Source organism: Branchiostoma lanceolatum, chromosome 16 (assembly GCF_035083965.1).
Source record: "Branchiostoma lanceolatum isolate klBraLanc5 chromosome 16, klBraLanc5.hap2, whole genome shotgun sequence".
NCBI classification, from domain to species: domain Eukaryota; kingdom Metazoa; phylum Chordata; class Leptocardii; order Amphioxiformes; family Branchiostomatidae; genus Branchiostoma; species Branchiostoma lanceolatum.
In genome coordinates this window covers 10296939-10324903 of record NC_089737.1, presented here as the reverse complement: position 1 = coordinate 10324903, position 27965 = coordinate 10296939, and the positions used below count along the sequence as shown (strand labels likewise).

Here is a 27965-nt window from a genome sequence, read left to right as displayed (position 1 = left end):
ATGGAGGTGGATGTCGCTTCAATGCTGGTGGCTATCCTAGCTGGCCTGATGTGCACTTTGGTGGCTGGTAAGTATAATGTTGTCGCTCTAACATGACCTTGAAGAGAAAGGTCCTCTCTCTAATGTCATATTTGAGATGAATATCTTCTCTCTAATTTTGTATTGGAGATTACTGTCTTTTTTTTAAAATTGCTTATATGCATATATTCAAGACATTCCAAATACTCCTAGTGCGACTCTTGGTTGAATAGCATATCTGTTTACGACGATGAGCAGATCTCTGGCAATATAAACATGGAGGTTATCAACCAAGTCAAAGTTTCAGCAACTTAAAAGCTACCTACCTTAACGCTAACCTTCCATTAGATGTGGAAATGTATTGTTGATGTCCCAATTTCAGTAGGATAACATCAAGACTTACGCCTAAGGCATCTGTGCATCTGTGTTTTAACAGGAGACACTTTCACTGCATACGGTGGAGTATGTTACAAGGTGTTCGGTCAGCGTAAGTCGTTTGACGCAGCCAAATCGACTTGCCAGTCGAAAGGAGGCAGTCTCGTGAAAGATAACTCTTTGGGGTTGCACAACTTCATTGTTGATAAGATTCATACGGTCAGCACTAGCGAGAACTACTGGATAGGCCTCGTTGATCAGGTGGTGTTCTAGTTATACTTTTCGTTTTACGTGTCTTTATATCTATATGGAAATGGCATAATTTATTGTGTTGTATGTGTGACATTGCGCATTGAAGGTTTGAACGATGATGATTCCAAAAATCGTATGAAAAGAGTTACATTGGGCAATTGTTTCAAATGTTTTGTTTTTTTTTATACAAATTTTCGTTATGTATGCACAAATCGTGCTCTATGAAAACAGTTGACAATACCTTATTCAGACTTTTGTGTTATTTGGGGGTTTAATATTCTTAAATAAAACGTTACCTGACATATGAATTTACTCAATTTTTTCTTAAATTCAGCCTCTAGCATTTCTCTGATTACTAGTACTCTGAACTTGTCTCCCATCGTATAGAATACTGGCACATGGACGTGGCCGGACGGCACAGGGATCAGTTCCTGGAGCTACTGGGGGCCTGGAGAGCCGAATAAGCCGGAACAAAAATGTGTCCACTTATGGAATAATAATGGTTTTATGTGGGACAACGACCACTGTGAACCGATCCATACAAAAAGCTACATTTGCCAAAAGGGTACTTTTTATACGTTTTATCAAATCGCCGTATCTATATATCACATATTACAGGTATAGAAGAGAAATGCAATCATTTTCACTTTCTTAAGACATCATCTTGCCATTTGTTCCAATGAATTAGATTTTGTCATTTTCCAACTAAATGTCACGGAGGTAAAGTTAAAAATCATCCGTAGCCTTTTCCTACATTTTCGAAAAAATACGGCTCTTGATGAAAATGTGCAAGACAAATTAGCCCACCAAATGGGTGTGTTTTTTGCACACTTTAGACAAATTAGTTGAAGAGTCTCGATGGAGGTCACCTACCGTAAAAACAGACAAATATGTATATTTTTGTCTTCTACGCCCTGCCATTACAATCCAAATAACATAAAGTTTGGTATATGGGTACCTTGGACAAATACCCAGGGAAATTTATTAATGACTTTGGCATACGGCACTAACGTATGATTTATCTTACCAAGTTGGTATTTCTGTGCTACTTTCATACAAAATGTGTACATTTTTATTATACACTAGTTTCAGACCTGGCTATTTGCACTATAAGTTGCTTTATCTTAACAATTACGTTTTCAGTTTTAACCTAGCTGTCCCATTTTCCTTTTCAGTTCCACCTGCAGGATCTTGTCCGCTGCTGTCGCTGCCAAACGGCTTCGTGACTGGTTCGAGGTCCCCCGGCTCCACTGTTTCCTTCTCTTGTAGCAGTGGATACACCATTTCGGCAACTTATTCGCTAACCTGTCAGTGTGACCTGACTTGGAATGGAGGACCACCTGCCTGCTCACGTAAGATATCATAAAATGACATAGCAATTTCCTCTACGTTAACTCCTCAATCTGATAGACGCGTATGCTCTATCAATTATTCAACATTAAATGCCAGGTTTGTCCGTGTTGTTTTACATTACAGTCTCAGGATGGTTTGTGACGTGTGCGTTAAAACGACCAGTTATGTTTTGTACAATGTCCTACACTGGTCTACCCTCCTACGTTTACGTATCTGGCTTCCCCTACGTATGGCAGTTGACTTGTAACGAAGACCTGAAGTGGATATGCTGATAGAATTAAAAATTTATTTTGAAATAAAAGGAAGCAGTGATGAGATATATGCACATCAGAAACTGCCGTTGTTTTTTCAATCTAAATGTTAGTGGTCACCTCGCGTGTGACGAAACGTTGCAGAAAAAAAACTAACCGCGCTTTGAATTCCATCTCTTTAATCAGCCAACCCGTGCTCCTCATTGGCGTACCCTGCAAATGGTTATTATTCTGGCACCTTTAACTACGGGGATTCGGTTTACTACGGGTGCAGCAGTGGCTACACCCTAAATGGCCCTTCTTCACGAACCTGTCAGCTTGGTGGGATCTGGAGTGGATATGACCCAACATGCATAGGTAGGGTAATAAACAAAAGTGGGAAAACATACACATTACATTCTATGTGTTTTGTACCATGTATATGTAATTCTATTGAACCATCTGAAATTGTCTTCACTCATTAACATATCTATTCAGAGTTCTACCTAGTTCTACCAGATCTTTCTTTAGTCACTGACGAAAGATAGCGGATGCTGTCTGAAACGTCTGACTGTTTCAAAATTTTATCCAGTTGCTTGAGTAACCATTTTGGCGTATATGTAATTATGTTGATATATTATTAGGACATGAATAATGTAATACATATCTCTGTTATATATTGTGTGACCCTTACCTCTTCCCCCATGAACTTAATGAAAAGAGGCGTGCAGACCGATTTGAACTTCTCATGAATAAATTATCTAATGGAGATTCGTTAGCCGACATTCCACAAAGACTACAACAGAACTGGCAAAGAAACAGCCGCTACTTTAACCCTAACCTCATTGACGAAGCTTTCGCTATAATTCATGTCTTTATACAGTCTCAAATTGTCCTGCAAAGAGTTCCCCTGCAAATGGTCAAGTGACAGGCTCCAACACCGTAGGGAGTACGGTTTTCTACTCGTGTAACTCGGGCTACACCCTAAACGGTCTTTCATCTCTAACCTGTCAGTCTGGTGGGATCTGGAGTGGATTAGCACCAACATGCACAGGTAGATTTTTTGAAAAAAAAAAATTTTGACGGTGATATGATACATACCTGTAAGTATCGGTGTCTGAATATAAAGGTACATGTAGGTAAGTCGGCAAAATTGTAAAAAAATGCATGTATACTTTGTTCACTTTGAAAAATGCTACAGAACATAGCCCCCTGGCAGCTTTTATTGAAACAGTCCCGTTTCGAGTGTTGTTTTTAAGCTTTAAAAGATTTAAGAACATATCAGGATATTCACACTCTGTTTGTTCACTTCTGTATAGCCTAAGTTTTCAAAAAGGCTACAATTTAGTACGTTGCATTTTAAATTGCAGCTGTTTTCCTTTATGGTGGTTGTTGACAAAGTAGATTTTGATATGTATTGCTGAGGTACTATTATGTTTTATGTTGCTTAGCGTGAAATCTATGACTAAAACACCATACAATACTTTTCATGCTGACCTTAAAGTTCATATTATTAAATTTCATACTCTTTTTCAATTATATTTGTTACATTTTGTTTTGCATTGTTCTGCTATGTAACGTCATAATTATTGTACCATGCTTAAAATTCGTAAGGCTTATATTGAGTAAAAAAAAAACATTTCAAATGTTTATTCTATTTTCCCTACCTTTCATCGATGTTATATGATTTTAGTTTGACCAGGTTCATTTAAAATCAATATAGTTCATAACATCAACGACCATGGCAATGTCTCTAACCTCCTATATACTAGTGGCTTAAATCTCCTGTTGTGTTGAAATACAGACTTGAATGAATGTAACACTGCAAATGGAGGATGTGCGCAGACGTGTACGAACTACATCGGGAGCTTTCAATGTTCCTGTGCGGCTGGCTACAACCTGCATGGCAACGGGCTATCGTGCAATGGTAAGTTTGTTTAGATTAGATTTTACATTCATAAGTCTAGATGTTGATCACATATGTATGCTCCACTTCAATTTTGTGTTTTTCATTCAGCTCATCTTATCTAAGCAGCGGTTTTGGTTGTGACATCATTCCTAAACAACAACTTTTCCATCATGTGAATCGTCCTTATGGTAGTTTTTTCTTGATTATTGTTTTCATTTACCGGTATCATATACGAAACTTGGTCGTATACTGTACTAAGACCTGTTGAGTGCCTTTTTTCTAAAACAGACGTGAACGAATGTAACTCTGCTAACGGCGGCTGTGCGCAGACTTGTACGAATAACGTCGGGAGTTTTCAATGTTCCTGTGGTGTCGGCTACAACTTGAATGCCAATGGATTACTGTGTGACGGTAAGTATTTATTTAACGCCTTCTTTTGCTCTTGGCAGAGTTGTTTATTCAATAAATATATCTATTTTGCTTTAATTTCCTTCACTTAGTTATTACAATTGATGTCTGCAATAAGATTAACGCAAAAGCCACTAAGGTAAAACACTAACCACGGGCGGTCACAAGAAATGTTATATACTTAAGCTAGTGTGTTTGATTACTTACAGAACTTGTCTTTGTCCACAGGGCAAGCTATTTGTGACAGTTACTGGCTAGTGACATAAGTCTAGCTGTATGTGATTTAGAGCGAGACCAATGGATAAATAGATCATTCCGTAACGAGTCAGAAAATCGACACTATTATTATACGAATGATGGCAAAATGCATCTTGATCCTCTTTTCGTTTGTTTTGAACATAGACGTGAATGAATGCTCTTCTGCCAACGGCGGCTGTGCGCAGACTTGCACGAACAACATCGGGAGTTTTCAATGTTCCTGCGGGGTCGGCTACAGTCTGAATGGCGATGGGTTATTGTGTGACGGTAGGCTTCTTTCCTTTTTTGTAGATTTTGTTTCCAGACAGGTCCCTGAAATGTGCACAAATTCATGGAAAATGCAACTGCATTTTCCATAAATGCAACTGCAGTTTCCATGCACTTTAAGTCGAAAATGCAACTGCAAGAGCAATAATAGAAGAATGTGATTTCTTTTGGGATTTTGCACCTTGTACATATACGTTCCATTTGTTTTTATACACAGACGTGAATGAATGTTCATCTGCTAACGGCGGCTGTGCGCAGACTTGTACGAACAACGTCGGGAGTTTTCAATGTTCCTGTGCTGTTGGCTACACACTGAATGCCAATGGGCTGTTGTGTGACGGTAAAACATTATCCAATGCCTCTGATATTATATATCGCATTAATTGTTTTCTGTTACAAATGAATCGATACATGGATAAATGCATAAATGAAAGTCCTTTATTCACGTTTATGCTCTTACAAGCTAAGTACAAGGTATAGCGATAAGGCAAGAGTAAGCAGAAGGAATTTTGAATCTTACTGCAAAGACTAAGGTATACTAGTAGTTATAGATTCTTGCTCTTTAAGTCTAAGATAGCTGTTGTATAACGTGGGAAAATGATATATAATTGAAAAATCATTCTGTCCGATTATGATTTAAACCAAAAAGCATTCGTTATCTGTCTTATCTAAGATATAATATGGTAAAATGACTCAACCCTTTTCCAAATGTGACCAAAGGTCGACACAATTAAGAGTGATGGCAATACGTGTAGTCTAATTCATAGTGGTACTTTTCCTTTGTCTGGAACATAGACGTGGATGAATGTGCGTCTGCTAATGGAGGCTGTGCGCAGACTTGTACGAACAACGTTGGGAGTTTCCAGTGTTCCTGTGGTGTTGGCTACACATTGAACGCCAATGGACTGTTGTGTGACGGTAGGCTTCTTCCCTTTTTCGCATACTTTCTTTGATCGAGGTTCCTGAAAAGTGCACACATTCAAGAAAAATTGCAACTGCAAGAACATTCATTTGATAGAAAAATGTGATGCCCGTTTGGATTGGGCACATTGTACATTAAAGCCGCATATGTTCGATTTGTGTCCATACACAGACGTGAATGAATGTTCATCTGCTAACGGCGGCTGTGCTCAGACTTGTACGAACAACGTTGGGAGTTTCCAGTGTTCCTGTGCTGTTGGCTACACACTGAATGCCAATGGGCTGTTGTGTGACGGTAAAACTTTATCCAATGCCTCAATGTTATATATTGTATTGATATTTTTTCTCTGTGAATGAAGCAATATATACAGGGATATAAATGAATGAATTTAAGTCCTTTATTGCACGTTTATGGTCTTACAAGCCAAGTACAAGGCATGGTGATAAAACAGAAGTACAATTACGGTGATGCAGGAATTTCGGATCTTAATTGACATCTACAAAGACTAATGTATTCCTGTTTTTCAACATTCAGCTTCTTCTTGCTCCTTATGACAGCTGTTGTGAATGCAATGACAGATGAAGCTAGCCATACTTAGCTTATTTTTTTTAATTGGATAAGGAATATAAATCATTGTGCTTTATCGTACTAGAGAACGTATATATAATCAAAAAAAGCAATATCTACTATCATATTTGTTGATTAATTTACAGTTCACAACAAAAGATACCTTCATCATCTATCTTATATGAGTTATGATATGGGCAACATTAGTAGACCCTTTTATCAACTGTGATTCGGAGTCGACACAATTAAGAGTGATGGCAATACGTGTAGTCTAATTCACAGTGGTACTACTTTTCCTTTGTTTGGAACATAGACGTGGATGAGTGTGCCTCTGCTAACGGTGGCTGTGCGCAGACTTGTTCAAACAACATCGGGAGTTTCCAGTGTTCCTGTGGGATTGGCTACAGTTTGAATGCAGACGGGCTACTCTGTGACGGTAGGCTTCTTTTCGTTTTGCATAAAGTTTCTTCAACGGGCTATCAAAATTTATGAGTGCAGAAATGTAAGAAAAATGCAATAGCACAAACAATGATATAAAATGTGATGCATCTTATATTTTGGCACCTAGTAATTGATATGTTTGATTTGTCTTGACACACAGATGTTGACGAATGCACCTCTGGCAACGGTGGTTGTGCACAGACTTGCACCAACAACATCGGGAGTTTTTACTGTTCTTGCTTGAACGGTTATAACTTAAACAGTGACGGATTTGCTTGTGATCGTAAGTCCTTCCCTCCGAAGCTAGTTTCTCAAATTAAAATAGAAAATGCACTAAACATGATTCAATATTTTTTTCCTTATTCAACTGTGAATGGGGTAGGGAATTTCCCGAGCAGCCTTCGTAACCCCTGCTTCTTCTGTTGGGTCTGTTACTTCTCACTCTTAGCGAACAGTTGAGCTAGTCTCAAGATGTTTCTGATCTAGGGAGAATTAGAAGAACCGATGTTACAGCTGTATATGTAACCGGTTAACCCGTAACCTCTGAGTGGCCTTTGTGTCACACCTTGAAGTGACTGTTGGGTCGTGTTACGTGGTGCCAAACAAAAAACAGTGGAAATATCCATCAACAAAGGAAATCTACATATATTTCAATCCAACAGTTTTTATGTCATTTAGAGCTCCTGCCAGTAAAATGTTTAAAACATTAATTTCTAGTTATGATTTAAAAAGTTCCTTATTTTTTAGCAGTCTTCGCTGAGATAAATTCCATTCTTACTTCATATTATAGCCGTGCCATGCCCGCTGCTGACTGCTCCTGTCAACGGTGCAATGTCCGGATCCCATTTCTATCAAGACGTCGCAGACTTCACGTGTGATTCTGGATACGACCTTATAGGAACTTCTGCATTAACTTGCCAAGCTGACGGCACATGGGATGGGGTCGAACCAACCTGCACACGTACGTACGACTAAACTTGTTCTCTCCATGAAAAATGGAGATATAGTTTTGGGTGTGTCTGTGTGTGTGTCTGTTTGTCTGTCTGTTTGTGTTTCCGCACTACTCTAGTCAGCATAACTCAAGAGCCTCTTGATGGATTACAAGGATATTTGATATGTGGGCGGGTGTTGTGAAGTCGAAATTCAAGGTCGATTTTGGGCCCCCTGGTTTGTAACCCTGGTACTGCAGCAGAACGTCAATTATTGTATCTTTTGACATGGAAGTGCTATGGTCTTAATTTTTTGGAGGCAGATAGCTTGTGATGTAATAAAGAAGTGGTGCAGGTTTGGGCCCCCTAGCAGCTTGTTATTGCAGTTTAACTTTATATTTGAATTATTAATTTTCTAATTCTGTACACAAATGGAATGTTTGGTGCTGTTGCTGCAGATTATTGAGATTAAAATTAAGATATTTGTTTCCTTTTAGCCCATTTATTTTTCCATAGTCGAAGTGACTGCTGAATTTTCAATCTTGCTTTATCTTATAGGTAAAGAGTGCCCGCTGCTGACAGCTCCTGCAAATGGTGCAGTGACTGGATTCAATTTTTATCAGGACGTAGCAGACTTCACTTGTGATTCTGGTTACGAACTTGTAGGTCTTTCTTCACTGACCTGCCAAGCTGATGCAACATGGAGTGCAGCCTTCCCAACATGCACACGTATAATTCAATTATCTTTCAACAATCATCGTTTTTCATTTACGTTGTCAATTTTTTTCTTCACTTATTCTCAATAGTTTATCGAGGAGACTGTTCTTACATGACGTGTTATTTCTTTATCGTACAGGCGTAGCGTGTCCACTACTTACAGCTCCTGCCAATGGTGCAATGAGTGGATCCAATTTCTATCAAGACGTTGCAGCGTTCACCTGCGATCCTGGATACAATCTTATAGGAAATTCAGCAATAGAATGCCAAGCAGACCGCACATGGGATGGGGCTGTTCCAACTTGCACACGTATGACAAAGATTACCTATCACGCGTGTTTTTTTAATTTCAGGCGCTGATTTTTTGAAACCTGATTCGACTGTATTAGAACCCCAATGCGAATGCACATTTGCAATATCAATTTTTTTGTATCTGAGAAAAATATTACTACCATGATTTTATGTATATGTCTTAAAACTACGATGACATTTTTACTGGCTATTTTTTTAGAATATACTCTAAAGTTTGTGAGTGGTCCGATCCTGCCGGGTCCAAACTGGAATTTTGGATTGTACATTGTAGGAAAATGGGATACGTTTGGACACTTCCCGGCCAAAAATGTATCTATCGGATGAGGGTTAAAACTGATGTTCTTTTCAATTAAAGAGGCAGATTTGAAATGTTATTCTTACTGTATTGAATAGGTAAGGAGTGCCCAGTGCTGACTGCTCCAGTGAATGGCGCACTAAGTGGATCCAATTTCTATCAAGACGTGGCGGACTTTACGTGTGATTCTGGATACGACATGATAGGTGTTCCTGCACTAACCTGCCAAGCTGATGCCACCTGGGATGGGACCGCCCCAACATGCACACGTATGAATGAAGTTATCTTAAAAGGAGCAGTGCTATCCATGATAGTTCTTAGCTAGGATTATATTGATTTTATTATATGGATGACATCCTAAGGGAACATTATAGTAAAACTGATGCAAGCTTGCTGATGAAATATAGGTTTTGCAAAAAATCATTTATTGCGAAACGTACGTCACCAGGTATGATTCATGAACAACATATGGTACTAGTATTTTGAGTTTGAGATTCTTTATTTTGCTCTCTAATTTTTTCATTTGAAAACCTGAATTACTTTTCATGCAAGTTTCCGAAAATCAGTAGGTCATACGTCAGGAAAAGAGGCATTGTCTGACAGAATTATCTGTATTTCTTTTAAAAAATAATTATTTTTATATATGGCATCAGTCTGCTCATTTTGAAGCTTCTTTGTACGAATAACAGTATTGTCGGAAGCTGTTCTTTTTTTTTAAACGGTCGACGAAAATGCAAGCGTTGATGCAATCCATACAATCAAATCAGCGCGGCCTTATGACATCATATTCCAGACTAATCTTCGAAGATTGCTGTTAAATTCTATTCCCACTTCATTAATAGGTAAGGAGTGCCCGCTGCTTACAGCTCCTGCCAACGGTGCAATGACTGGATTCAATTTCTATCAGGACGTGGTCGATTTCACTTGTGATTCTGGATACGACATGATAGGAGTTTCTGCATTAACTTGCCAAGCTGATGCCACCTGGGATGCGCCTGCCCCAACATGCACACGTATGACTTAAGTTCTTATTTTAGGAGTATTTTTTAGTTCATCAAATCGTACGTTATATTTTGGACAGCGTTTGTATGTATTTCCACCTGTATGTTTGTAATCAAGACACATGACTGGCTTAACAAACTGGTTTATAATTGGTGTGTTACATAGGTAAATTTTTTGCATTGGTCTCACTGCAATATTACCGATAACATTGTATTGAGATAAAACTACTAAGCGAAGTAATGTTATTTACTCATTATCTAGTTTAAAATTTGAGCTCTCAATTTCTTTCGGACACATTCTATATTCATCTAAGTGATCACTCTAAAATTCTACTCTTACTAAAATTCTACTCTTACTTCATATAACAGGAAAGGCGTGCCCGATTTTGACAGCTCCAGCGAATGGCGCAATAACTGGATCACATTTCTATCAAGACGTTGCAGACTTCACTTGCGATTCTGGATACGACATGATAGGAATTTCTGCATTAACTTGCCAAGCTGATGCAACGTGGAGTGGAAACGCCCCAACATGCACACGTATGGCCAAAAATGTCTCAGAGTTGTAATATTTTTTTTTTCACTTTCTAAAGCTTATGAGATCTTCTTAACATTTATATTTTTCAATGAAATACTGATTTGAACTTCAATTCCTGCTTCAGGTAAGGAGTGCCCGCTGCTAACAGCCCCTGCAAACGGTGGATTGACTGGATTCAATTTCTATCAAGACGTGGCGCAGTTCACGTGTGATTCTGGATACGACATGATAGGGAACCCTGCCTTAACTTGTCAAGCTGACGCCACCTGGGATGGGACCCCCCCAACATGCACACGTATGATTAAAGTTGAACTTGAGGAGTTTTACTTTCCATTTGAGTTGACGGTCTTTCAATTATTGATGCTGATTAGATCGTTGTGTGTGTGTGTGTGTGTGTGTGTGTGTGTGTGTGTGTGTGTGTGTGTGTGTGTGTGTGTGTGTGTGAAAAAGCTCTTCAAGTCATTTTCCATTTTATCCAATAGGCAAGGAGTGTCCGCTGCTTACAGCTCCTGCAAATGGTGCAATGACTGGATTCAACTTTTATCAGGACGTGGTCGACTTCACGTGCGATTCTGGATACGACATGATAGGAATTTCTGCATTAACTTGCCAAGCTGATGCAACATGGAGTGGGGCCGTCCCAACATGCACACGTATGGCTTAAACTTTTCGTGAAGGAATATTAATGTTTGTCTGTTTGGTGGTGACTAAGATAACTCAAGAACGACTCGATTGATTGGCTTTATACTTGTTGTAATGTTGTAATAGTTTATGACGAAAACTAGAAATAATTAAATTCTGGATTCCCTTTGGGATTAGTTGCTAGTATTGATACTAATGCATGTAAGTTAAAGAAAGGTGGATATCATCGGACACGGATTATTCAAGGTTTGACATCATTTGATTTGTCAATGACAATCTTCTACTGATAGCTTTCTAAAGAATATGTGCAATATATGTGAACTTAAAAGAGCAGATAATGAATTACTCGAACTATATTAATAAATTACGTCTTTGCATATCCATGATCAGCAAAAGCGGTAGAAATTAATTTGTTTAAGATAAAAAAACTCATATATGTGTCAAAGTAATGTTGAAGTGAGCATTATCATAGCTACTAACAGCATTGTAATGAGACAAATTACTTTGCAACGTTATGAGGCTGCGAAACTCCATCTTTTCCAATTATGTTGACAATGTCTTTCCATTATTATTTTTTCATCTTTAGAAGTGCTCTGAAATATTCTTCTTCATTCAATAGGCAAGGAGTGTCCACTGCTGAATGCCCCTGCAAACGGGGCAAAGACTGGATCAAATTTCTATGAAGACGTGGCCCAGTTCACATGTGATACCGGATACTACCTAGTAGGAAATTCTGCAATAGAATGCCAAGCTGATGCTACTTGGAGTGGGGCCGTCCCAACATGCCCAGGTATGACTTAGATTACATTTGAGGAGTGTTCCTCTTATTTGAGTTGTCGATCTTCCAATTTTCAAAGCTAAATGAGATCGTTTTCTTCTTTGTTTTTCTTGTTGTTATGTTGGAAATTTCATTCTCAATCTGTTTATAGCCAAGGAGTGCCCGCTGCTGACAGCCCCCGTGGACGGAACAGTTACTGGATCCAATTTTTATCAAGATGCGGCAACGTTCACGTGCAATTCCGGATACTACCTTGACGGAAATTCTGCAGTAACTTGCCAAGCTGACGCCACTTGGAGCGGGGCCGCCCCATTATGTCCACGTATGACCTAAGATGCTATTGTATATCTCTTAGGATTTTTTTCTTCATTTAAGCTGATAATTATTTTTCAAAAAACGTTTTTTTTTCTCATTTGCTGAAGAGTCTGGTCTAAAATGCTATCATTCTTTTTTCTTCTAGCCAAGGAGTGCCCACTGCTAACAGCCCCTGAGAACGGAGCAATGAGTGGATCGAATTTCTATCTGGACGTCGTACAATTTTCTTGTGGTTCTGGATACGACCTGATAGGAAACACTGCGTCAAATTGCCAAGCTGACGCTACATGGAGTGGGAGTGTTCCAATATGCACAGGTATCTGTTTTTGTTTTCTTTTGCATTAAGTTGTCGATTGTTTTCTGACGAGATCTTTTATTTTTTTGTTTTGTTCGTCCAATGGACAGCTTTAGATTTGTATTCTTACTCCTTCAGCCGTTGAGTGCCCGCTGCTCACCGCTCCTGTGAACGGTTCAATGACTGGGTCCAATTTCTATCAAGACTGGGTTCAGTTCAGTTGTATTTCTGGATACGAGATAGACGGAAGTTCTACCTTAGCATGCCAAGTTGATGCAACGTGGAGTGGAATGGTCCCAACGTGCAGACGTAGGAAAATGAATTTATTTTTCAGAGATTGTGTTTCTTAAGCTATCAATTCTCTCCTACTGATGCATGTAAATACAGTGTTTTGATAACGTATACATCCCTACAAGCGGTGCTATATAGATTAACTAATTTAAGAAATCTATAGAAAATTTTCTTCCTTCTGAAATCGTTCAACCCTCTCATCATTGTAAACGCGGGTCTTTTCAATGCTCACTACTTTCAAAGAAGAAAGTAGACTAACCATGAAGTTTAATTTTAATTTTCTGTTTGTGCATCATTATTAATTGTTATTCACTAGTGCTTTGGCCAAGCACACGGAATTCATTATCATCATACACTTTATTATATCTCTAACTTAGGGGTACAGTGCCCACTGCTGACAGCTCCTTCAAACGGTGCAATGACAGGCTCCAATCTATACGAGGACTTAGTACAATTCACATGCAATTCTGGATATGAACTTGTAGGACGTTCTGCGTTAGAGTGCGAAGCTGATGCCACATGGAATGGAACCGTCCCAATATGCGCACGTATGATAGACACTTTCTCTATGCAATGTGTGATGTTTTGTCATTTTTTTTTAAATATTCATGCCGTATGCTGTCAAAGACACTGCCTTTTACTAAAACGTGTGTAATCTTCCTTAGGTGTGCAGTGCCCGCAGCTGAACGCTCCTGCAAATGCTGCAATGACTGGTTCAAACTTCTATCAAGACGTGGTAACATTCTCATGCTATTCTGGGTACGACCTTGTTGGAAGTTCATCCATAACATGCCTAGCTGATGCCACCTGGAGTGGAAACGTCTCAACATGCACACGTGAGATAAAGATTAACAAACATTATTAATTTTTTTTTTAAATATAACAGGCGGTGCTCTAATTCCGGAAAACGTGATCTTTTCTTTAGTAGATTTATCACATGAATCAAATCTACAAGTATCATGTGACAAAGAATTATAGGCAACAATTGACTTACTCCAGGGACATGCCGAATTTTGGAGAATTCTGAGGAATCAGGCAATTTGATTCTGGTAACATCTGTCAGAATTGTAGAAACATCAACCAAAAAATGGGAAACGGTTTATTGTTTTAGGATATGTTTTCCTTTAATTATTAGTGTTGTGCATCATTATATGATGTAACATCATCTTTTTAGATAATGTTATTGTCTTCACAAAAATAAATATATCCGTATTTACGGTGTCTTTTCGGATTTATAGTGTCACCTATTATATTACTTCTATTGTTATATTATCTTATATAATATATCTAATATTGTTTTTTTCTTTTTCCTTTTTCTTTTCGAAATGTACAAGTTTGTATCAAACAATTCATATTTTCTATATTGTTAAAAAAGCTAATTTAATCCACTGAATTCTTAAAAACTTTTATTAGGCGTACAGTGCTCACTTCTTGTAGCTCCTACGAACGGTAGCATGACTGGAAACAATTTCTACCAAGACATCGTACGGTTCACGTGCATTTCTGGATACGACCGTGTCGGGACCGCCAGTTTGACCTGCCAAGCTGACCGCACGTGGAATGGGGTCGTCCCTACATGTACACGTAGGTTATGAAATTTGACTCGCACTATGCTATTACTCAATATCGAATTCTTTTTAGTTTAGTATTCAAAACTATTTCGACCTTTGCAAATTACATGTACATTTAGCTTATCAACACTAATAATGCGATGACGATATTCTTATTACATGCCACAATTTAGGATGAAAAATAAATGTAAAAAGTTCATTAATGTTATTTGAGAGAGATGTGTAAAAAAATATGAAATGTTGTCATTGACATAACATAATTATATATTGTATTTCTTACTTTTATTAGGTATTGAGTGCCCTGTGCTGGCAACTCCCATGAACGGCGATATGACTGGCCAAAATTTTTACCAAGACGTGATACAGTTCACGTGCAATACTGGATACGAGATGATTGGAAGCTCCAGCTTGACATGTAGATCTGACCGCACATGGGATGGGGACGCCCCGACTTGCACACGTAAGATAAACACCTTTTGTTGTTGCTTTGTATATTTGCACATCGTCTTACATTGAAGTAGTCAAACAAGATTAGAATGGGTATCCCCAACGGCCAGTCGTGCGTCATAACGTATTGCATCTCTACAGCATTGAAACCAAGCTAGATAATACAAGTCTCCGAATATCCTATTGCATCATTTCCACCTTGCATTCTTACAGCCTATCCAATTGCACGAACCATGACCCGGAAACAAACACACCACCTGAATACAATACTTCCATTTGCATGAGGCAAAAACACATTTTCTTTAACTTTATCAAACTGTCTTGTTAGGCGTGGAGTGCCCAGTCCTGATAGCTCCTGCAAACGGTGAAATGACTGGCTTCAATTTCTACAATGACGTCATGGAGTTCACGTGCGATTCTGGATATGATCTTGTTGGAAGCGTCAGTTTGACTTGCCAATTTGATCGCACGTGGGACGGGGTTGTCCCAACGTGCACACGTAAGTTTAGCTCTGTTAAAGCACACATTCAAGGCAGACGTATGCTATGAATGACAAATGCAATCGACAAATATCGATACAGCTAAGCATGCACTAATTATAATTACCATGACGGTGTTGCTAACCTGGGCTGAGTAAGTACCTTGACAACTGTATGCAAATAACCTTCATTGCAATTTTTGTAAGAATTTCTCTAAAACGCACATACGTGCATATCAAAAAGAAAGTAGAACAGTTGAAGGTGATATTGCAATTTGAGTAGTCTACTTTTTTCATAACAAAGTATCTGCACAGCTTAAAACTTCTTTTTTTTTAAAATCAGGTGTGCAGTGCCCGATGCTGCTGTCTCCTACAAATGGTGGATTGACTGGTACCAACTTCTACATGGACACAGTGCTGTTCACGTGTGACTTGGGATATGATATGATAGGTGATTCCAGTTCCACCTGTCAAGCGGATCAATCTTGGAACAGAAACGCGCCCACTTGCAACGGTAGGGTATTAATCATCGTTCTAATATGTATGGCTTATGTTCATATTCATATAAACTGCTTTAAAAACCGGTCAACTTAAACTTATATTTTATCATGTTTCCGATCAAAGAAATGTGACAAATAAGCAAAATATGGGTTCTTCCAGAAAATCTGTGTTATGCTTAGAATGGAATTATTGTCAGTAGCAAGTGTTTGTTTTTATCCTCTGTATATTTGTCAGTCCATAAGTTATTCACACTTTCTTTAACCTAATGTCCTTTTTCTTTCCGTCAATGTAGACATTGATGAATGTGCAGATGCAAACGCTGGCTGTGACCACGTGTGTACCAACACCATTGGCACATTCCAGTGTTCATGCGTATCTGGCTACAACTTAAATGCAGATGACTTTTCTTGTGACGGTACGGCTATTTTATCTTTTTGGCGACGCCTCAGGGGCGAGCCAAATGATATAGTATTGTGTGCAGATTGCAACTATTCTAGGAATTGTACAGGCATGTGTCCATAGGCATATTAAGACAATAAGAATGTTAGGAATGTTAGTCAGACTGAAAGCCTCCCTCGGGACATTCCTCCTAAATAACCTAGACAGGAAGATACATCTGTCTACCAGATGTGCCAGGCTTATGTATACATGACCCATTTAAGACCTCAGCTGTACAGTAATATTGCTCTTTTCTAAAGCAATGTGTGGCTGTTACAATGTTTTTAGATGCCCTAATGCTGGTCCTTGCAACTGTAAGATTTAATGTCTTTCTTCGGGGAACAGGTCATAACTGCATCAACTCTGTACTGATAACGATTGTGCACACACTGCTTCAGTTACCTATACAAGCAGATTAATTAAAGGGCATTAACCTCATTCATGACATTGGGAACATGCCCAAGCCAGATCGATCAATGGAAAATTTCACTGTCGCAAGGAAATTTAGCAAGCCAGTTGTACTAGTACTACATGTGTGTGTGTGTAGATGATTATCCTGCTGATAAGATGCCACTTTCTTGGTGATATAATCCTGTACACCTCCAAGAACACATGGGACACATTTTTACACAACCACATTTCTGTGGATTAAGATTCCCAGGCTGGCATTTCATTGAGGGCTCCAGGAATTACTGGCAAATTCCTTTATGATTGGTGTGCCTGGTATTCCAGTGGGACTCGAATTCCATCCTGGCATTCCATCCTGGCATTCCATCCTGGCATTCTATCCTTAGCTAACACTCCCGGCCATTCACGCTCTAGAGTACTTAGTTCTATAGTTCAGGGAACATAAGTGTACAAGCTGTTGCATGGTGTATGCTGTGTCTGTTGGTAAGTGGACTATGATGTTAAAATTTGTGTAGATTTGGCCTAACATGTTGTTCATGTAAACAGCAGTCCTATTAGAGTAAAATAGTCATTTTGTATGATGGGAACCTGGTCCGTGGGCTGTTTTCAGTTGTCATGATCAGGCTCTGATGAAATCGATGTTGTCTGGTAGAATCTAGTGGAACTGTCGCTGTCTGTGTGTGTGCATGTCTGTGTGTGTATTTGTCCAGTAGAACAGGTACCCGTCATCCCTTTTCGTTAGAAATCCTGTATGAACAGCACCACCTATCAATGTGCCCTAAGCAGGGTACAGTAAAAATTAAAACAACCACCGTCGCCATGGCAATGTCTTTTTATCATTGCCAGTCTTGTTGTAAGTTCGTGCATGCATAGAATTGGTTACACATCAATTGTGAAAACTCATATCATAGATAATTTGGCGACATTGATTATCAACATCATCACATTCTTAGAATATAGGTAAAACCTTGAGGGTGTTTAAAACGTGTATTTTAGATTCAGGTGTTTCATCTTTTAGAACTAAATACAAGTGATCGCAGTGAGATAGAGCAATATCAAAACAACTAGCTACCACCAAATTGACGGTACTTAGTCTTTAATTTGAATTATTTTGAAGATTGAACTCAATTATTTCAACGTGTATCTATTATATCCAGATATCAATGAATGTACCTTTGCTAACGGTGGGTGTGACCAAAACTGCAACAACCTCATCGGAAGCTTCTTGTGCTCCTGTGGGACTGGTTATAGGTTGAATGATGATGGATTTACTTGTGACGGTTAGTGTATTTTGTATCAATTCGATCTAATTTTTATGTTATGACTTCAGCTAAGAACATTTCTTTTGCTAGAGGCCCTGCTGTAGAGCTTTGTTATCATTTTAGAAGAAATGTTATATCGCTGACAGCGAAACCTTACTTTTAAATGCAAATAGAATAAATGTATAGTATTTATTTCTATGCAAGTTACTTGAAGGTTATGTTTGCGCAGATACGAACGAATGTTTCACAGCAAACGGAGGCTGTGATCAAACCTGTTCCAACACCATCGGCAGCTTCACTTGTTCCTGTGGAACCGGCTATAGTTTGAATGGCAATGGATTTTTCTGTGATGGTACGTACGTTTTCATTTCTCTTAAAGCTCCTAACATAACAGCGAAAGCGACGGCCACGTTTAAAAATCATGACTTTGTGTTTATTATAGCATGTAATTTACAAGAATGAATCGATTCCTTCCAAATTTAACTCTGCTTAACTTGTTTCATTTTTGCATTGCTTAAGATTTTCTTTGAATTTTATATTATGTTGACAATGTCGAATAAGCTGTGGTACTATAATTTTTATATTTCAATAATTCATTTTAAACATTCATTCTAGTTGAAGTATGCAGTAAATGTCCAATCCTCAAAGATCCCGTCACTTTGGCTAGGCTGGCTGTAAAATTTGTCCCTACCTTGTTTGGTGAAAACAATCGCCCTAACATGTTTTAAGATTCCGAATATATCTGTACGTTGATTTGATTTGCGCAGTACGAATTGTGTACGTGTGTTTCAACGTATAAGAATTATGTATGTTTTCTAATACAGACGTTAACGAATGCTCTTCTACAAACGGTGGCTGTCAGCACACATGTACCAATACCATCGGAAGCTTCCAGTGCTCGTGCCAGAGTGGCTATAGTCTTAACGGGAATGGGTTGGCATGTGACGGTAAGCATCCCCCTCTTGACGCTTTCTTTGTAGAACGACATACATTTTCATTTCTTGGATACAACTTTAGTCTTTAAACACATTTTGGCCCATCTCATACCTACATACGAGTAATTTAGGTCAAAGGGTTGCACTTGTTTTTCACAAAAACTTAAAAATTCAAAGCTACTTCATTGATCCTGATATCGTTTGAACCAGTTTTATAGCAATAAAAGATAACCCAGTCATCTTCATAACTACTCAACTCTGAAACTCTGAATCGTTATCGTTATCAAAAGGTTTTATAGGAATTGAATATTTAACACCAATTTGTCTTCAGCCGCTAGATTTTTAGACAGTAAAATAATCGAAATGAAGAATTGTTTTAATATTTACAAACAATGCAGATGAACATGTAATGATATAAGTGCTTTCATTTACAAACTCCATACAGATGTGGATGAATGTGCTACTGGAAATGGCGGCTGTGAGCAGACTTGTACCAATAACATCCCGGGTTTCCAATGTTCGTGCAATGTTGGCTATAACCTAAATGCAAACGGGTTTTCGTGCGACGGTGAGTATAGATGTTTGTTTTAATAAGATAAATACGTTCTTTTCCATTTCGTTCCATCTACATTTTCTTTTACCGACATCTTTGTGTGATTAAATGCTATTATTATACTGTATTGTCTATCACACACACACACACACACACACACACACACACACACACACATACACACACTTGCAATAACACAAACGCAAACCTGTTTCACCTCTCGTGTGATTTTTTAAAACTATTTCATTTACCATACGATTAGATATTCCCTGTTGTGTTGCGTGTTAAGTAAAATTTTATGTAAAGGCATACTATATTGTTAATTGAAGGTAGTTAAAAGAAGTCAATTTTCTCTTTTGCGTCTTTACCATATATCCATATTCAGAATTATCATTTTCCATAATACGCATTAAAAATGCAATTCTAAGTTTCTAACATATGCATATTTTACACTGCAGACGTGAATGAATGTGACTCTGCAAACGGTGGCTGTGAACAAAATTGCGTTAACAACATCGGGAGTTTCCAGTGTTCTTGCGTCAATGGTTACAATCTAAATGCCAATGGTCTTGCCTGTGACGGTATGTACCTTTTTTTTTGGTAACAGACATTTCCCAGAATAAGTCAATAAAAAATAATAGAATTACATAAATACGTGCCTCTTTTATAAATTGGTTTCTGTTTTACCTAGATGCTGGAAAACTCAGCTATGTATAACGTCGTTTTCGCTTAGCTTTAAATTCGTGCATTACATTTTGTTTTCAATTGTACAGACTTAAATGAATGCTCCATTGCAAACGGCGGTTGCGTGCAGACCTGTACCAACTCAATTGGAAGTTTTCAGTGTTTTTGTGGAGTTGGCTACAGCTCAAATGACAATGGCGTCTCTTGTGACGGTAAGAACATTCTAGTAACTCGTTTAAATTTAGATAGCTTACATCTTAATTTCTATGCTATTGTCTTCCTTTCAATAAATCAAAGTGATCATATGCATATGATGTCTAGTATTGAGAAATTCATTTGTCTTATGCATTTGTCTCAAGCTACACTCTTAACACCAAAAAGAGACGAGAAGAAGCCAAACCTATGTATTAGAGTAGTTCTAGGTCTTTTAGAACCAATGTTTTAGATTAATATTAGAAATTATTTCAGTGTCATTATATGCAATTTGTATGCATGTATTTAGCCCGATAGTGCATGACCGTACAATAAAGGTTACTATTATTATCATCAGTATAATAATATCTTTCTGTGTTACAATTTCTTCCATTTTTTTAGATATCAACGAATGCGGTACAGGAAATGGAGGCTGCGAGCAGACTTGTAGCAACACGATAGGAAGTTTTCAATGCATCTGCCGCACTGGCTTCGTATTGAATGCCAATGGCTTTACGTGTGACGGTAGGTAAATTTTATACTATTGGGATACTAGATTTCCCACAGTTTGCTTGCTTTGGTGCTTTGTACATTTTAATGTTTACTTTACGAGATTAATGACATGGTGAACAAGACGGAAGATATTCTTGAAACTTGGGAGAAAAGACAAAACATTGTATTTTTGGGTTCATGTTTTTTATTAAATGAATGTTCGAACGTTCCATGCATACAGTGATTACTTTGGCGCAGTTTATAAGTGACGTAATCTATTGTCTTTTTTTTTTACAGATATAGACGAATGCAGTACTGCCAATGGCGGTTGTTCCCACGTGTGCAACAACAACATCGGTAGTTTTGAATGCTCGTGTCGCGCAGGCTACATGCTGAATGTGGATGGGTTCGGCTGTGATGGTAGGCATAGTTTCAGTAATAACATCGTTCATACACAACAGAAATTGGCCTTTTTACTGATATCATGCAATTCATTAAGATAAATTTATTCAACATCAAACTATGCGTTTCTTTCTTCAGATATTAATGAGTGTGAGACTACAAACGGAGGCTGTGGACAGTTCTGTAACAACACTATAGGCAACTTCAGCTGTTACTGTGCGACTGGATACAGTCTGAGTGTGAACCGGTTCGCATGTGACGGTGAGAAATTATGTTCTTGCGGAGTAACCGCCAGTACCGTGCAATGTCTTTTTTGAAAATACCATAATGAATTTTTATATTAAAGCACATTCAGTTTTATCTTGGGTTCTTAGTCCTTGCCTTAAGTGCGCACACTATAGCATTAAACATGTTTTTCTTAATTAGAATGTGCTATTTTAAGGAATGTTGCGATTTGCATTTAGTAAAAGAAATTGGTCTTGTGACGTATTAAGCAGGATAGTGAATCTACACGGATGATTAAGTCAATTAGTAATTCCACGGTTTCGATGACATCGTATTACCAGGAAACAATCCATGAAATACTCTTATCTACAGGATTCGATCCAGTGTCGCATATCTCGTGTACTGCTATGACGACCACTTCAATATCCATCACTTGGATCAAGCCAGTCCCTGACATAAGAGGATACGATATCATTTACATACCTACGCAAGGTAAGTGTCTACTAAGTCTCAAAATTCAAAACAAAATACTGTTTCTGTTCTGTTTCTTTTACACTCATCTTGTTATGATTGTTAATATGGATTCTATATCAGGCAGCTTTTCATGATAAATACCAACTATTCAGAAATTGATGATAACGCAAGCATTTAGCAATAATCACCACATTTTCCATTGGTTTGGTGTTGAAAGTATCGTTTCTTTTGCAGGATTCTATCAGCCCTCCCCGAAAACATATTTTCGAAGTCCTGGCGACAATAACGCAACAATATCCAGCTTGTTTAGTGGAGTACAGTACTCCATCTCAGTTCATGCATTTGGATTGTGGAATGATAGCGCGAACGCAAACATAGAGTGTATTACCGGTGAGTAAAAATGTGTCAATCTAGGAAATAGTAGCTTCATTCATTAAGAAATTCTTAAGTACATACTCTTTGAAACGCAACGCTTATTGTTGCAAACGTCATCTTCCAGTTGTGAGTCCAAGAGTTAAGCATGAGAAATTGGACGTTCGCAACATAGTATATATATTTGTATATTGCAGTGGTATTTTACCCTACATGATAGTGTGTAACTTCTTCTTAAATCTAAAGCTATGTAAAAATGAAAAATGGTCGAAAAATTAATCGAACAATGGATACATGTCATGTAAAATTGTTCTAAGAAAGTACGCAAACAATTTCTATAAACCTATTTTCATTCCTTCTTGCAACTGAAGGGCTTCCACCTCCTACCAACGTCAGCTTAAGTCTGGCTAGCCTCGAGTCGGTCACTGTTCACTGGGCACAGCCTGCTCGAACACTGGTGCTTGGCTACAGGGCGCGGCTGACAGACAAGGAAACTATGTCCATAACTTCACGGCATCTTCCCCAGACAGCTTCTTCGGCTACCTTCACTTCTCTAGCTCCTGCCACAGAGTATGTGGTGGCTGTAAGCTGTGTTAGCGCGTTTTTTGAAGGACCAGAAAATGAAGTAACAATAGAAACAGGTAAAGATCTATTCATATTGAATTGTAGACTGGCTTGTCTGTGTTTTTGTAACAGTTTTTCATCTCATCGTCAATGACTCTGTGGAAAACTAGTACCTTTGAATTGAAAGTTTATACGTGGGCTATAATGGTAACGTTATATACATGTGCAGTTTCCTACAAATTGTCATGACTTTAAATTGCTTCTGATATTCAACCCGCAGAGACCGACCCTCCGTTGCGTTTATTTTTGGACGACATACGTTACGAAAGATTGGCCTTGTTTTGGACCCCGCCAGTTGCCAAGCTTACGGGATACGAACTCACGTTCGGAAGCAATGAACAACGCCGGAAACGAAGGTCCACAAGTTCTGTTACCCTTCCCGGTAACAGCGATAACTATTTGATCCAGGACCTGGTCCCTGCCACTCAATACTTCTTCAGCTTGACGGCAGTTAGTCGTTTTGGGCGGAGCAAAACAATAACCTTAACGGGCACTACAGGTAACTAAACAAACAAAAAACATCAATAACAACTAATAGTAATAATTGATCGGATATGCATATTGTACAATAAAATGTTTAAAAAAAAATTGATGGTGCAAATATTCCCACCCCATATTTGTTCACATCAAGTTAATACGTATCTTTAGCTCATGGAGTACACTTACATTTCCATGTTACTACATGTATTTTCACTATGCATTAAACAGGCACGGACCCTCCAACTGACCTTAAGGTTCACAAAGTCTCCTCCGCCTGGATGTACCTGAAATGGACACCACCTGTCGCAGCTGTGGTCTCTTATAATCTTGAGGTATTAGAGTCTGCAAGTCAGGGTGAGACGCAAGTTAGGTGAGTGGACGGTACAACACAGATTTAAGAATAATAACGTCGTGTTATAGCAAATCAAACCTACATCTTCATCGTCAGTTGGTATCATAACACATAACAACTAGTATTTGGCATTGGCAAAGTTTATGGTTGAGCTTGGGGAGGGGTATAATTCAAGAACGAAAGGTTCTCACTTTTATATGATTTGGACTGAAGAATGCCAGTCATTACATGGAAAATAAACTTATACACAACTTTGCTGGATCTTAAACAACCGCAAATGATTATAAATATATGCATGGTTATCTGAAATATAGTTCACGGAATTTGCAGCAACAAAGAAAGTGAACTGAATCTTCTGAAATTTTTATCATGGATTTTAATGGTTAGGTGTTGAATTGTAGAAGCGTCAGCCACCAGTTTTCGTGTTGTTTTGACATTACAGTGCACCCCCTTATCCAACTACTTTCAACATAACAAAGCTGACCCCAACGACAAAGTACATCATCCGGATTGCAGCCATCAGCATGTACGGAAGTAGTGATAAAATTGAGATCTCTGGAAGCACAGGTAATCATTTCTACTTGATCTTAAATGTTAGATATTCAAAAATCATTGTTGTAAGTCCCAGATATACCTATTTCTACACCTAGAATCCGTAGGTGCAGCAAGGAAATATCAGTTTTTTATATCTGTACATGACTCATTAGTAAATCTACCGTCAAAATGTCGTTTGTAATATACTCCAATCAGACACAGTATACCTCAATGTGAATACTTTAGGGAACAGATCGAAAGTAAAATTTTAAACATTATGTATTATCTCCATCAGTTGCAGTCGCCGAAAATTCAATAAGAGAGAGCGCTACATCAGCTGCAAGAGCAACAGAGAGCCATGGATTTAGGACCACAGACGCGTTCTGGTTTACTCAACTGAACACAGCTCCTCCACACAAAGGTGACAAATATAATATTATCAATAGTATAAACAAATGAGAATACCCTTCCAACTGGCCGTTTACAATATGGTTGGGATAAGCTAAGGTAGTTTGAAGTATGACATTCAAAGAATTAGGACACAAATACAATAAATTCTTATCATCCTATCAGCACAATTTCTAACAAGAATTTTACTTAAGAAATACTGCGCGATGAATAAGCTTCTTCAAAACGGGGATTTATTTTACTCAAATATTATTCAGCAAACTTGTATTTCATTTGCAGGCTCTACACGAGACTTAAAACCTTTTAGGCTGGAGCTACTAGAAACAACCACGATGTCAGCTACGACAGGTTAGTGTAGAAACAAACTTAACAAAACTCTTTCTCATCTATGGTTACAACATCTGCAGCTTATCAATCATCCAAGCCCAAAGCTTTGAATCTTTGTTATGTTAAGGCAGATGAAGATATTTATCCGAGCATATAAACGAAATGTTTTAGTATAATACTTTTCACTAATATCTTATCAGGTGCTGCCATGCATGCATTTTTTTCATTTTACAGATAACCAGCTCCGAAATGTATTGACCACACCTATTGCATTACCAGGTATGTTTTAGATAGGCTTCTTGACATCCAATAACATTTTGTAAGAATAAAGAAATAAATATGAATGTTTATCTCTTAACAGTATTTTGGTCTATATCCGAACTTAACTGTAGTGTAAAAATGATGTTTATTCTGAACAGCAGACGGTATTTCATTGTGATTTCATGTCTTATGTAAATGATTGCATATTCCTGTGTAGTAATGTGTTGCTGAAACAAAGATACTACATAATATCTATATTTCTTTACTCTTTTAGTCAACGGCTATGACAGTGAGGGGTATCACACTTTTATTCCGACGCTGACTATCCTCCAAGCGGTAATAAGAACATTTTTCATTTCAAAATATCTGTTGTTGTATATTATGTTTTTATTATTTTCCTTAAGGTTTTTTAGTTGTACGTCATACATAATAGCACTGATAAGATCACTTTCAAGTTCTCATCTTTGTATTATGTAGATAAAACGTCTGCAAAGAAAAGTTGGTCGATCCTTGGAAGAAGACGCGTCCTCTGAAAACGTCCTCAACATCGTGACAGAGATCCACAATCTGTTCGAGCTTGAGGAATTCCCGATGTCTTCATCCGAATTTCTTGTTGAAATGGTAAGATAAGATTTCTTTATATTCATCTATTCTTCCTCAAATCATAGTTGTATCGTGTGGCACAAGCTGCCGGTGTTTTGACAATGGTCCTGAGTTCGAAACCCGAAGATATGTCACGATATTGTGCCCTTTTAAACGACTGTTCTCATTTTATCCAGGTGATACTGAACACCTAGCTTCAGTTAGGGGCGTTCTTCAGATAGGACATTTAATGGGGGTACCATGTTTAAGGAGAGCACGTTAAAGAACCCATCATACTTATCGAAAAGAGTAGTGGTCTTTCCCGGTGTGAGTGGATCAATTAAATTTGTCTGGAAATGCAGCTTCTACTCTTAAGTTCAAACCTGGTGTGTTATGAGCCGGTTTACCGTGTTTTAGGATGGTATATGATATTTTTGATCAACAGCGGTAAGAATGTTTGCTTCTTTCCCCACAGGAAGCAGCTGTAGAGCTACTCTGCATGTCTTCTGATCTCATCAGAGCATCTCAGGGCGCTACAATATCAACGATGGAGACAGTAAATGACGGTAAGGATGCTACAGAGAAGCGTAGGTTGAGGTACTTTTAGTGGCAACCATACATGCTATAGACTGTTGATTTCGAACCAAGCAAAATGCAGTATTGGACAAATGTGATGTTTATGTGTTATATTTGGGCTTACGTTAGCTATTTGCTTAGCTAACATGTTAAGTTACGCCTGAATTTCAACATAAGCATTTTCAATGTAATGTGTGACCCAGTGTTGATTTTAGCGACCCTGTATTTAATCTGAACATAATCAGAATTTAATTCTTTAGTTATCAACCATGGTTATGTTTCTGAATTGCTTTAGTTCTGGTACAAACAGTTTCCCGACTGGTCCAAATGCTGCCAGTCGGAGAGTCGGCCAATCTTGACACCTCTGTGGGTCTTTTCAATATGGAAGTCATCGATATCATGTCGACAGACATTTCCCCTAAACGGCAGCTGACGGTCATAAAAGACAAGCAACGAAAATTTCAGCTGCAGGTTTGTTGCAAACCTAATAATTGCTCCATGCTACTGCATACTGTTCAGTGATGAATTCTTCTTGCTGTCTGAGAACAAGATTCGATTCTCATTTGCTTTGGTTTATAGAATTACTCGCTGTTCCACTGAAACATTATCATCGAAATCTATTATCTAAAAAATCGCTTTCACGTCATTAACATACCAATACAGAATTTTGGTTTAAAACCTGGTAGCTCCAGTTCGTCGTAAAGCCACTGAAAAAAAGACAGCGGATACCGTCAGAAACGTTTGACCGTTTCCAGATTTCATTTATTTGCTTGATCATGAGTGGTTGTTAATTTGCGTATAATTTCAATGTATTTCACACAAATATGAAAATAGATAGGCAATTTGGGTAATCGAAAATTATATTAAAATCTGTATTCACCTTCCATTTACAGCTTCGTAACGCTGGTTTGTGTTTGACGGAAGCCATCGACAAAGCAGCAAACGCTTTATTGGCCATTTTGCCATATTCGGACGAATACGCTACTGCATTTAAAGACGACAACGTCACTGTCGTGATTGCAAGGTCTACTACTAGTAACGACGTCATGATTAATGGGGGCCAAGTCAACATGTCTGCAACTGCCACAAACTGTTCATTTAATGGCAGTACAGCTACGGTCAGTTTGCTTGCCTTTTTATAATTTCCCTTTGCCTTGCATTACATTACATTATAAAATCAAGCCAGATCAAATCGCTGAAATGCATGCATCAATGTATTAGTACATATTAGACTGCAAACAAATATCAATGCAAAACAACGCACTTGAAAAGAG

The 27965-nt window shown here is 38.2% G+C and overlaps 1 protein-coding gene across 1 annotated transcript; it reads left to right on the top strand.

Moving 5' to 3' along the window:
• Positions 1-26722, top strand: LOC136422218 (fibrillin-2-like). Its single transcript, XM_066409863.1, has 31 exons — positions 1-67; positions 455-505; positions 1821-1997; positions 2436-2606; positions 4033-4155; positions 4426-4548; positions 4948-5070; positions 5288-5410; positions 5866-5988; positions 6164-6286; positions 6873-6995; positions 7161-7283; positions 16403-16525; positions 18114-18236; positions 18448-18570; positions 19043-19165; positions 19599-19721; positions 20165-20287; positions 20985-21107; positions 21372-21494; positions 21615-21737; positions 22074-22193; positions 22919-23188; positions 23880-24021; positions 24446-24570; positions 24833-24958; positions 25225-25293; positions 25507-25551; positions 25808-25869; positions 26011-26154; positions 26591-26722. Exons 1-31 carry the CDS (start codon positions 1-3, stop codon positions 26720-26722), a joined length of 3792 nt encoding a protein of 1263 aa, XP_066265960.1.
• Positions 26723-27965: the final 1243 nt, after the last annotated feature.

Coding starts and splice junctions, on each gene's coding strand:
- LOC136422218 (XM_066409863.1), top strand. CDS start 1: ATGGAGGTGGATGTCGCTTCAATGCTGGTGGCTATCCTAGCTGGCCTG. Junction 1,998..2,435: donor AGGACCACCTGCCTGCTCAC/GTAAGATATCAT, acceptor CTCTTTAATCAG/CCAACCCGTGCTCCTCATTG. Junction 7,284..16,402: donor TGACGGATTTGCTTGTGATC/GTAAGTCCTTCC, acceptor CCGTCAATGTAG/ACATTGATGAATGTGCAGAT.